Source organism: Leptinotarsa decemlineata, unplaced genomic scaffold (assembly GCF_025532065.1).
Source record: "Leptinotarsa decemlineata unplaced genomic scaffold, Ldec_3_MD MMD2_tig00026354_RagTag_RagTag, whole genome shotgun sequence".
Lineage (NCBI taxonomy): Eukaryota > Metazoa > Arthropoda > Insecta > Coleoptera > Chrysomelidae > Leptinotarsa > Leptinotarsa decemlineata.
In genome coordinates, this window is record NW_027412702.1 from 16,904,869 (window position 1) to 16,918,012 (window position 13,144).

At 36.1% G+C, this 13,144-nt stretch overlaps 1 protein-coding gene across 5 annotated transcripts in view; it reads right to left on the bottom strand.

The window, feature by feature from the left end:
- The window catches only part of LOC111514053 (uncharacterized), a 453,014-nt gene that overhangs the window by 66,556 nt on the left and 373,314 nt on the right, over nucleotides 1-13,144 (bottom strand). For all 5 annotated transcript variants that reach the window (XM_074184385.1, XM_074184384.1, XM_074184383.1 and 2 more), the window contains one exon: nucleotides 4,558-4,625. In XM_074184385.1, the coding sequence (XP_074040486.1) occupies nucleotides 4,558-4,625 (68 nt within the window). The remainder of the gene's footprint in view (nucleotides 1-4,557; nucleotides 4,626-13,144) is intronic.

A 13,144-nucleotide genomic window follows, 5' to 3' on the forward strand; every position in this document is an offset into this window, starting at 1 on the left:
GAATGAAGAAGTTAACCCTGAAACTGAGACCTATTTTGAAGCAAAAGGTAAATCGTTCTACAAAAGTGGTATGGAAATATTAGAGCGGCACTGAAATGATAATGTGGCTCTTAGTGGGAATAACGTTGATTAATATAGCCAATTTTGAACAAAAAAAAAACGCGTTTTCTTTCTTAGGTCCGGAAATTTGCAGCCCACGTGTTGAAAGATTAGTTAATGGATCGGAAAGTTTGGGCCAATTTAGTGACCTCCCGAAAGTTTTTTGAAGTGATAACTTCTAATGTTACCTAACGCGTAACAGCGTTACGCCTGGCTTACCTCTCTCACCCATACGTCAACGGAAGGCAGGCTCCTCCTCTCTCGTCATGCAGAGGCTGAGCGACACACATATTCGGATGAAAGTATTATAAAAATTAAACCAACAAGTACGCAATATCCTTTCATTTTGTGAAACGTGGCTCAAAAATGTTACAAGTTTTGTGTATGTACATTAATAGTATCACTATTCAATCCTACAAAAGTAAAAATTGGCTTATGGGAACTATATTTCATGTACATACACAAAATAATCAGTAAATGATTTCATTTATGAATAACCTATCCTTACATTATCATATTGATAATAATACATACAATTCAAGTTATAACCTAAGCTTTTCTCAAGTTAAACAATTTCAGTATTAAATAGCTCAACTAAGATTAGTTTAAGTTAGCTCTTTTGTCGGTCCCGGGATGCACACGTTTTTCATTGAAGTCTTTGAAGTCTTATTTCAATAAAGATTGGGAAATGTCAAAAACTGAAGTAAGAGACGCAGTAGATGCCATGCCAATTCAAGAAATTGGGAATCGTAACTTCAGAGGCAGAATTTTCAGTAATACGCACCAATAATGTTTGAATTGAAAGGTTCATGTTCAGAATACAATTCTCAAATTGAATTCATCGCATTGAGCTACTCAACTGGTTGGATCACTAATTTATACAGAAATAATTCATAATGAAGAGAAAAATAAAAATTTCTATATTTTTTATCACTTTTATTTGTAACTAACGTTACTGCAGTTTCGTCCTATACGGACATTTTCAAACTTATACAAGTTTATTACAAGTTTTTTACAAGTTTATTGTATAAGTTTGAAAATGTCCGTATAGGACGAAACTGCAGTAACGTTAGTTACAAATGAAAGTGGTAAAAAACATAAAAAAATTTCATTTTTCTTTTCATTATGATTTCCTACCACGTAGTAACGGCTACATACATCAATTTATAGAAATAATTCAAAATAAATGTGGTCGTCCTGGCTGAAGCAGAAATTGTGGGATGAAAATTACTTTTATTCGTTGAAATACGAATCAATTTTTTCCCTTGATATCAGAACACACTCATGATTCAGGAGGCTATGATATTAGCAGAATGAATTTCTAGGGATACTTTTTTCGTAAATTTATTTTGCGAAGAATCAATTTTCTGGAGCACCCTGTGGATACAGAAATAGTTTCAATGTCATAGAAAAGCGTAGAAATAACTTTTTCATATATCTCTCAATCGGGGGACACACTGTAGAATTATCTAACGACATTGGGATTCAAAACTTATTACGCCTGGTAGTCAATTCATGTCATACCTCCCACAGTCAATAATTTATTAACTATATGTCCCCAGTGTCTAGCATCGCAAGCACTATATCATCAAGAGAGTAGGTATAGATATCTCATAAATCTATTTAAACAGTATTTATTATTCTACTTGGGACATGACTGTAAATTCATTATTAAAGGCAATGTAATCATAAACGTGACTCAAATCGGTATTGTAAAAAATCTGACACTACATATACTCCAGAAAGACACCATTGATCAATTATGCATGTCTCATGCTTGTTATTATTTCAATAAAGGCGAATAGAACATTAATCATTCATAGAATAGCTTGTATGATGTTACACCATTATTGAAGAAACTCAGTCTCTCTTTTTCTCTGTAGTATGAACACAAATTTTACTGAAAAGTGCGACCAGGGGAAACATCTGATGAAAATTTTTATGAGGTCAAAATGAAACTCAAAGAGAAATATTCAACTGAGCAAATGGTCTTTCAAGATCTGATATTTTAGAAACTGTTTCCTTGCTTATTGAAAAATTCGTTTATACAGTGTGAAAACCCCAATCATACCAACCATTGAAATAGATATCACTCAATCACCAGAAATGCAATACTCTTTTCGACGCGCGATTCACCAACCAAGTTGGCCTCTTCAGGAGATGGAGTTTTCTTCAGGCCACATTACATTCGAGCCACAAACCATCAAGGCATCTTAGAGATCTCGTTTCACGTCTCAATAAATACAACAAATACCGATTCAAGTTTACCTTCACTACCATTTTGAAGAAATTCTTTAGCAAAATTTGATATCAATGTTTATCTTGAATCATTTGATCAGAAGGAGAATATTCTGAATGGACTTCCACCTCGCCCAACTGTTTCCACACAATATGATCTGGCTACTACTACGATGGATCTTTATATCCACAGATATGTTGGAAGAGGCGAATTATTCGATTTTGATTCAAAGTATGAATTTACTTAGTACATAAATAGGGTGTTTCAAATTCGATCCTCACCATTGGAATCTCGGAAACTATGAGAGATATGAAGATGATTAAATCGGAATAAAGTTACGCATTTACCTGACTAAACAATATGCCATTGAGAAAGTTCTGAAATTCCAGGTATATCCGGAGATATCCGGAAAAAACAAAAATTTCGTTAAATGGTTTTTATTTTTTTTGCTCCCTTTATCGAAAGATTCGAAACTGAATTGCACTTTAACATTGCCACTTTTTCTCTGCTACATAATATTTGCTATCTGACGTTTCATCTTCCGGCCACCTTCATCAACTTTATTTTTTCTTATTGGCCCTACATTGGATTCTTTCTGTTTTGAATAGAACCAGATTTTACCGTTTCAATGATGTATCATGGGTTATCATTCTTTTTCGAAAAATTGGAGATATTGAAAAAAAAAATTTATCATAATAGGCTTTGACTTTAATGTTTCTAAATTTGACTTTTGATTTGTTACGCTAGATGACATTTTGTTATTGTACAAGTCATTGAATTTTTGGCAAAAAATGGCTTCCACAGAAAAAAAGATATGATACAAATTTATTACAAATACGATAGAAACAGTGTTAAGACATCGGAAATGTATTTAAACTTGTATCCTGAAAGACGACAACCACATCGAACTATGTTCAAGTTATTGGATCAAAATCTCACTGAGTTTGGTTCGTTTGAAAAGCCAATGAAAAAATACGGAGACAGAATTAACTATCAAAATTTGATAAATGAGGTGTGTATGAGGTAAATTAGACATTGTGTCCTCTTCAATGAAAATAGAACTTTAAACAAATAACAATAATAATAAATGTAAAGACAAAAGTAAATCACAGCAAATGCTCAAAATGCTGACCTTGTTCGTGATAACACAACTGTTCCCTTCTTCGAATATTATTCACTGCACGATTAATTTTCCTCCTCCTCAATCTTACGAACTTTCTAACAATGCTGTGTTGAAGGTCCTTGATATTTTGATATTCCCTCTGACCATAAACTCTATTTTTTAGTGTATCCCATGAGTATGTATCCATAACACTTAAGTCTGGAGACCTTGCTGGCCACCTTACCATTATTCCCTATCTATTTATCACCAAACCTTTCAGTCAGGTAATTAGATACTCGTCTGGTAGTGTGCGGTGGAGCACCATCATGTTGAAACCAGATGTTGTTATTCCGTCAAATAAATGAGGACCCAAAATTCTATCTTGGTAAATTCCTGCCCACACGTTAATACTAAATCGCACTTGAATTTGAAGTCGAATTTCTCGGAACTGCCTGGGGTTGTTTATGCTCTAAATATTTCGGTTGAATATCTCCAATTTTTCGAAAAAGAATGATAACTTTTGATACATCATTGAAAAGATAACATCTGGTTCTATTCAAAATAGAAAGAATCCAATGTAGCGCCCATAAGAAAAAATAAAGTTGATGATGGTGGCCGGAAGATGAAACGTCGGATATAAAATCTGAAAACACCACTATGTAGCGGGGAAAAAGTGGCAATGTGGAGGTACAATTTATTTTCGAATCCTTAATAAAATAGAGCCAGAAAAAAATAAAAACCATTTTCCGAAATTTCTCTTTTTTTCCGGATATCTCCTGACATACTCGGAATTTCAAAACCTTCTCGAAGGCATATTGTTAGTCAGGTAACTTTTCCCCAATTTAACCATCTTCGTATCTCTCATAGTTTCCTAGATCCCAATGGTGAGGATCGAATTTGAAACACCCTGTATATCACTCTCTGGCACAGCCATCAATACCCCGTGGAGTGAGAACATTACCAATAAATGTTGATATTATTCGTTTTTTTTTACCATTTTCCCTGGAAGACAACGACTGATTGGTAGTAAACCAAAAAAAAAACTCTCAAAGTAAAACTTTCCAAACATTTCTGAAAAAAAAATGTTTTGATAAAACTCACACTAATTTTAACTTACCCCAGATGGTTTCCGATAATGATTGCTGTAGAATGAACCGGATAACTTTTTATTGCTTGGATCTTTTGCTGAAATGAAAAAGTGAATGTTAGATATGAAATTTATCAAAATTGTTGTCAAAATATAATACAAATATATGACCTGCCTTCGAGTGGCAATAGTAGTGCGGTGAATTCATGGAAGATTATTCCTATTCATTTCTGATGATGAGGAGCAACACCTATTTATATCCAGTTTGAGAGATGTTTTGGGTGTATGGATCATCTTCAGGTATAAACAATTATAGTCAACACATCTCTTCGAAAAACCAATTATAAATATATTATTACCTCTTTTCATAGTTGATATGGATGAGAATGCTCAGAAATTTTTCTTCCAGAAATGTTACGTTAGTCATATATCATAATGAAAAGTATATTTCAGGTATATTTGTACTGCAATAAGAACGAAGACAAACTCGTTCACTCGATTATTGATATATCAACTTCCTAATCTTCAATATCAGAATAAGTATCACAATGAAATGAAAACATTAGATAAACTTTGCAACAGGCCAATGTGAGTATTTTCTGGGCAAGATCGATGTCTCATATGCACCAAAATTATAAAATTTGAATCATTATCTATGGAGAAACTGGCGAAAAATGAATTTATGGAAAACACTTTCTCAACACCGGAACAAAAATTACGGTGTCTCGTTTCGCTAACCGAGTTAGCATCCTCAGAGGATAGGATCAATAACAGGTAGTTGTTAGGTAATAGTGTGGTTATGTAATACTAATAGGTAGTAAGTTAGCCGACTAGCATATAAAAACACTAACATAGTAGTAAAATTTAGTCATAATTATCTCCTGAGAAATTGGTTAGAAAAACACGCGTCGAGAGACCGTAGTTTTTGTTCTGGTGTTGGAAAAGTGTTTTCAATAGATCTATAGAAATAATCAAACAATTTTCATTAAATTATTTCTAGACACTGATCTACAATTCTCAAATACAACAATAGCAGGTACCTAACTTGATCGGTTAACATCAACAATAGATTAAAAAGCGGACAAATTTATTTGCAGGTAGTGGTTCCACTAATTAATTACCGAAAAATCAATTAGGATAAAGTCCACATCGGACCAAAAAACTTTAGGTATATAAACAGCTAACCCTTGTCTTTAGATTCAGTATCAATTTGCTTCTCCTGAAGATGCTAACATTGTTAGCGAAACGCGCGTCGAGTGCAAAAATTTCATTTTGGTGATAGGGTGATTGATCTCTAGAAAAAGTTTTCAAAAATCGGTTTGCGAAACCACTCATTACCTCACCTAACCCCACGAACACACGGCACTGATAAAGAAATATTGTGAAACGGACAAAAAATTAGTATTCAGTCAGTCCAGCTAGCCGAGTCTTTATTCCTCAACTACATTTGATAGCACGTTAACTAACTATCTGGGCGACTAGGGGCCACAGGCAAGAAATGTTTATGACTGTACTCTTATTTTTATTGCCGTTCCAATTGGAAATGAATAGACCAATCTCAGTTCTTGGACCGCAGGTAAACTTTTGGATATGAATAAACTTATTGGTATTTTGAAATAAGGTTCAATAGTGGTGAGTGATCAACCTACGTTTTTACGAGTCGAAATAAGCGTCAATTCGATGAGGTCGACAAAGGCCATTTTTGCCTGGTCCTGATTGGCGAAGGTACTACCAGTGAGATAGTTATCTGAGTGCTCAAAAAGATGATAGTCGGTTGGCAGGAGGTCTGAGGAGTACAGTGGTGGAGAAGAATGTCGACGCTCAATTCGTTTAATTTTTGGACGTTGGAGTGTGAAACTTGCTCTTACGTTGACTTTTATATATCTGTATTCTTGAATAACTGTACTCTGTTTTAGTGCTCTCGCATTATATATTGACCCTTCCTATACATTTTATATGTCTTGTGGGAAATAAATATATTTTTTTTGTCACCGTAGTGTGCGCTGATCAGGCCCTATCCCCCGAAGCCCCTATACATTCGGGAGGGCGCACCAGCATTATCAACCAACGACCACTCCCCATGCCATGGGGTAAGTGATCATTGGGTCCGAGAATCATGTGCCCTGAGCAAGCGCAGTGAGCCAAGAATGGCAGCTTTCTGTATCTGCCCGGCTAAGACTTCAGCCTTATTGCGGCAAGCCGGAATGATTTTAAGATTTGAGAGTAGAGCGGGCATCAGTCCACCAAGGACTCCAATAATCAGAACAACCATCTTGACAGAGTGGTCTGGATAGAGTCTGCGGAGTTCGAAGAGAAAATCTCGATATTCTATGCGTTTTTCCTTCTCTTCTATGACCCTGAGGGTGGGGAACGAATAGTTCCAATAAATTCGGCACTTCTCGATTCGCACAACGGATTCAATATCCCCGGGAGCGTAGGGCAACACCGTAAGAGTGCCGTTGATGGTAATATAGCACTCTAAGGGCCGCGTTATGTCGATGGATGTAGGCCGAGACCGCATATGCAGGACATGCAGATAACAAGTGCATTAGGTTCTCGAGCGTCTCGCGGCAAGCCCTGTACCTTGTATCAGGAACCTCTTTACCCATCACGCGACTGCGGTAGACTAAGGTGTTAGTTAGTAGACACCATCCTGGCAAGCCATAATGAACCCCTTAGTTTCCGACTTCAGCCCACTCGACCTGAGGAAAGCAAACGTTACTCGCTTTGGTAAGCGCCTGACTTATTATTATTATTGCTGACTGACGTTGTTATGGAACAGGATCGAACGTCTTCTGTTGACCAGTGTCGACTACAGCTGACGCAATTTTCGGTACATTCCGTCGATTTCCTCACAATAGGACTCAGCTGTGATGGTTTGGCCCGGTTACAGAAAGTTATCGTGAATCACACCAACCGCTAACCATCATACAGTAACCATGGTCTTTTTTTGTTGTATTTTCGGTTCCCAAATACTGTCCTGAACAGCTCCCGTTGCCGTAGAGGATCAACTGTTCATCACACGTGACAATCTAATCCAAAGAAAGATCGTCTTGGTTGCGTAAAAACAAAGAACAGATCTCGAAACGTGACAATTTCTGTCTACGGTTCGAATTGTGGGGTACCCATTTTTCGAACTTTTTGACATTTCTAATTCTTTCTAAATAATTATCAAAAACCACATGGGAGCTGACGCCCAGCTCTTGCACCATCCCGCGTACCGTTTCTGATGAGTCTTTACCAGGGTCCACAAATCCTTGTCCTGGATCAGTAAACCAAAAGTCGAACAATGCCAAATACCTGGTTGATTTTTCGGGCTGTTTCGGTAGCAATTTTAATTCACACATGACAATTGACCTAAAATCCTTCAACGAGCACGAGTAATGAGCAGAAATAAATAAACTTTTGAAACAATCTGATACTTCCAAATTTCGAAGCTCTTTCACAACATTTTTGTCGAAACAGAAAATGTATAACATCCTCAGAGACAACTGACAGGCTCTGTCCCAATATATTGAGGTCTGGCTTGTTTCTTTATGGTGTACAGATATTATCAAACTCTTGTACAGATATTGCATATACCACTTCGGCGCCGTGCTGACTTTCTCTCGGTTTTAGATGATGCAAGAAGTTAAGCATCAATTTTCAACCTGGCTAGCAGAATGATTGGAAATAATTTAAAAAGAACAACTCTACTGTCAACCTAGTACGGATTCAGGAAAAATCATGTGAAGCAGGGTAATCCAGTGTCCAATGAACGCGAGGTTACGTTGGGGTTCTTCAAGGTTCTGTTCTTGGTCCTCTATATAGTCAATGATCTATCTCAATATTTGAGTTGACTGCCATTTTATTATGTTAGCCGATGACACCCCATCCCGTCACAAGTTGGTGTGAACGTATCGTTTGATTTTTAATACCTCAAAATTTGTATCGATGGAATTTCGCAACAGAAGTGAGGGAATTTTAGGTGACATATTTCACTGCGATAATATCAATATGTTACATCGATAAAAATAAAATGAAAACAACAATACAAATTAATTGGCGCTCCGAGGCGACTTCATTGATTCCAGTGGCGAATTTGCTTTTTCAGCTGCAGGAAAACCCGGAAAAACCTGCAGCACCACATCATCTGCAGATCTTGATCCAACAATGTCCTCTCTCTTATAAAACAAAATGTAGAGTGTCTCCAGAGGCTCCAATAAATTCAATGCATCGCCAGAACACTTCGTGACACGACTATCGTCAAACTTAAACCAGTCCGTTTCTTCTTTGACCAAGGCGTAATAATGACCAAATTCAACGCCAGAACCACAGTGAACAATGACTGCATGAATATTATAATAGTGGTCTGCTAGGTTGAAATGTTCATCTATTTCGAACCTTCCAAAGAGTTTCTTGCTTCCATTAGAGGTTGAGTCTGGTTTGAAAATCATCAGTGTTATTATTAGATTGACTGGTGCCTCATCAATGTGACATTGATTTTTGATATGGAATATAAATTTACTTTTAAAGCCATTAATTCACAGGAGTTTCGACTGGGTTTGATTTTTTGTTTTTATAAATTTACAAACTCTCACTGAGTTCTTTTTTTTCATATTGTTTTTACAGTTCCACATGCTTTCACTGAAGTTTTTTTAACATGTATATACTTAGTATAAGGAATACCTATGATTTAGTTTACATACCAAATGCACATATTGTTTCTCGGGGGTTTGATTATCAATCAAATCACTCAACTCCCCACACTGTAGGTTAATGGACTGACACCTATCAGAAAACAACTGCTCCCCTGGCTAATATCACGAATGGCGTTGGAATATATCCGACCGGTGGCAGTGCAAGATTCTTCACGGAAGTTATTCCTGCATATGCTGTTGGCGATACAACTGCCGCAATAGATTTTCAATCATTGGAACACACTTGTAGACCGGTTTCGGTCTGTTTGGCAACTAGTCAGTGCAAGGTAGTGTCTATCATCAACATAACGTGTATGCAGGAATAACTTCAGTGAAGAATCCTGCGTTGACACCGGTCAGATATAATCCAACGCCCTTCGTGGTATTAGCCAGGGGAGTAGCTGCTTTTTGACAATTGTCAATCCATTATCCTACAGTGTAGGGAGTTGAGACAGGCCTGAACGAATTGTTCCTTTAGATGATTTGGTTTATAGCCAGTGTTCAAGTATACCCACTGACTATTTTTGAAAAATTAATTATCAATTAATATAGTATAGGTTGAAGATTCCACATACTTCAAAGCATGCCGCAATCAAATGTGTCGCTACATCTTCTAGCGAGTGGTTGTCAACTCATATACGAGTATATTCTTGATATAATATCATATTAAAAATCATCCTTCAGAAAACTCTTGCAGCTCTCAGACTGAATCATATCATTTGAGACGATTTTAGTAAGCCCCCATTGTTGTACCGCTTTCTAATGAAAGCTTTGCCTCGATACATCAAATTGTGCCGATGCCATTATACACGCCGCGGCATCTCATTAAAGTCGAGCGGGACACGATCAAAAGACAAAAATGCCCGACTGAGCTCATTTCAGATATCCCCTGTCAGATGCGAAAGACGAACGGCAAACAGAAACATTGATAGCAGGAATGTAAAGGTAAATGAATAAAAATTCAATTTCATTCCGTTCATTATATTTGGAATTCGTTCCATAGCGGAAAATTCACTTTGGAGAATTCAATCCCATGTCTCTATGTCTCTTCAGGTAGCGAAGCACTCCAAGGGTTGCCTTATAAAAGACTGAGATCCAATATTGGAACAAATACAATTATGCTTTCTCATCTCGTTCTGAACGTTCCTCATATGCACATCATTAGGTCTTCAATATTTGTACTCTTTAGTGATCATGGAAAGAGCAGCTGAATTGTATATGGAGGTTGTGTAAACATTCTGGTCCAATTTGAAAATTGGGATGACATGCAATGAAACAAGTCTCTCCTTCCGAAACATCAGATGTCCCCCATTGAGAATGATAGTGTTCCATATGAGTGAAAATTTTACGTCTATCATTTACTATATTGTGTAGCAATGTTGTGAATGGTATCTGTAGTTGTTTCGGAAGATTTTTTGCTTGCCTGTAATTCAATGTACATATAAAAGTAGTTTGTTTGTCTATTATGATTTAAATATGATTTGCAATCTGAAAGAACAAATGAAATTAGATGAAGAGCTGAAAATATCAATCATATTGAGCAATAAAACGTGAAATGAAATCACAATAAAATATAAATAAGAAAAAAATTAAAAATTGACCAATTGAAACCAATAAATTAACAAATTCAAAAAGATTTCAAACCAAGTTAATTCACGACATTTCGGTTGTTAGTCTTCGTCTTCGGCTGTTGACTGAACTATTCCTCCCAGAGATAACTTGATCACAGGGTCCCATATGTTGTGTATCTCTACGCTAACTTAGCTGAATGAATCGTTGGAAAACACATATGCAGCTTCTTTAAACATCCTTTTGAACCAGTGTCCTGGTTGTTGATGAGTACAAACATGATCTGCTAGTCCCGAATTGCTGGTTTCTCCCCGCTGTGCGTTTCCCTTGTGCTCGGCAACGAGGACTTTCCATGTTCTCTTAGTTTCACCGATATAGGATTTGCCGCACTCACAGGGTATCTGGTAAACGCAATTTCAGAAGTCGCAGTCCGCGTTTGGTGGCCTTGTTGCCTTGAGAATGCAGGTTCTGATGTAGTACTTGGACTCAATTCTGTTTATCCTTTCTGACAACCATCTGAGGTAGGGAAGGGCAAGCACTGGTTGTGACGGCTTCTCTTCCTTCTGAGGCTCTTGCTGTCTTCTAGCCAAAATATGTTTCACCCTCACTTAATCTCATTTCAATTCTCATTTTCATTTGTTTCATTTTTAATTTTTTGCATATTTTCATTTTCGTTTGAAGGTGGTTGACAATGTTTCGTGGTGTATGTCATCAGTTCGGACTTCCATTGTCAAATATAATATAAATTGATTTAAAATCCCTTGAAGAAATCAAAAAGATTAACCAAAAAATAACAATTTTATCAAACAAAAAACTGAAATTACAAAGAAATAACATACAAGCAACAACCAAATGAAATAAAAAAATTGAAAAGTTAATACGATTGACGAATTGTGACGAAGGCGATTGTTGATACTAACATTTAGATTTCTTTTAGGGATTTCAAATCAATTTATATTATAGTAGACAATGGAAGTCGGAACTGATGAAATACATATTTTCATTTTATTGTAATTTCATTTCACGTTTTATTGCTTTATATAATTAATATTTTCAGCCATTCATTTTAATTACATTTGTTCGTTCAAAGATTTCTAATCACATTAGAAAATGGAAGTGCGAACTAGTAAATAAATTAAAAGTAGTTGTTTCGATAGGGCATTTTTTTCAGTTTGTGTCTGAAAGTTACTCTTTTGCATGATCTATACTTTTTTGTTGATAGGTAATTTTAAAATCAATTTCCTTACCTTCAACATTTTCTAGACTAGTTACAAAAATGGTCCTCAAGCTCCTGGCTACAAATATCCTTGGAGAAGACCAAAAGTATACATTTCTGAATTGAAGGGGTTATATTTTTAGGAGTGATTAATTTTTGGGAAAGAAAGTTTTTGGCTTTCTACTACTCCATCTTGATACAAAAAACAAGGATGAGGGAATCTTCCAAGGAAAGGAAGTAGAACTCATGTTTGAAATACAAACTGAGTAGAGAAAAGTATCTTCTGTATAATTCAGTGTTCATATACAAGTATTCGTTTCGAAGGATTTTTTTTCTTTCGTGTAATTCAATGTTTATATGAAAGTAGCTGTTTCAGGAGGACTTTCTTTCAGTTTGTGTCTGAAAGTTACTTCTTTGCATGACACATCCATGTTTAGAGTTACTTATTTCAAAATTGATTACTTCCTTCCTTTCCTTGGAAGATTCCCTCATCCTTGTTGTTTGAATCAATATGTACTACTCCATCTTGATAAGCCATCTTGAAAGCCAAAAACTTAATCACTCCTAAAAATATAACCCCTTCAATTCAAATAAGATTCCTCTTGGCTGGGATTAAATCAAATAGGTGAATGAATGACATTACGTTGTCATCATGACATAAGCAGATCAAGCTTATTCCGTGACATTAAAAATCGTAATTCATAAATGAACTGTGTGTATTTTCTATAATGTTATCCAATTTGGTACTGAAGAGCCTTGGGACAAGTGTCTTAAGGCGAAACATCGGTGTATACCAGTGAGGGTGACAGTGTTCCATGTAAGTGCAATTTATTACCATTCATTTAAAGTAGAACTCATGTGAATGATTGAAGATGAAGTAGTAGAAAGCCAAAAACTTTCTTTCCCAAAAATATACATTTCTCTTAACGTCTCAAAGATAATCTACCCAAACTACGAATATGTAAAAAGGACATCGTTACTAGGTTAACCAGGTCAAACTTTTGGATATGTTAATCGATCCAAACCTGAACTGGAAACAACATATCCATCAAAATGTCATGCCAGAATGGTTTGGACCTCATGAGAACCATTGTTTCAAAAACTTGGGGTGCAGACTCCAGTATGTTGATGATAATTTACAGATCCCTAATCA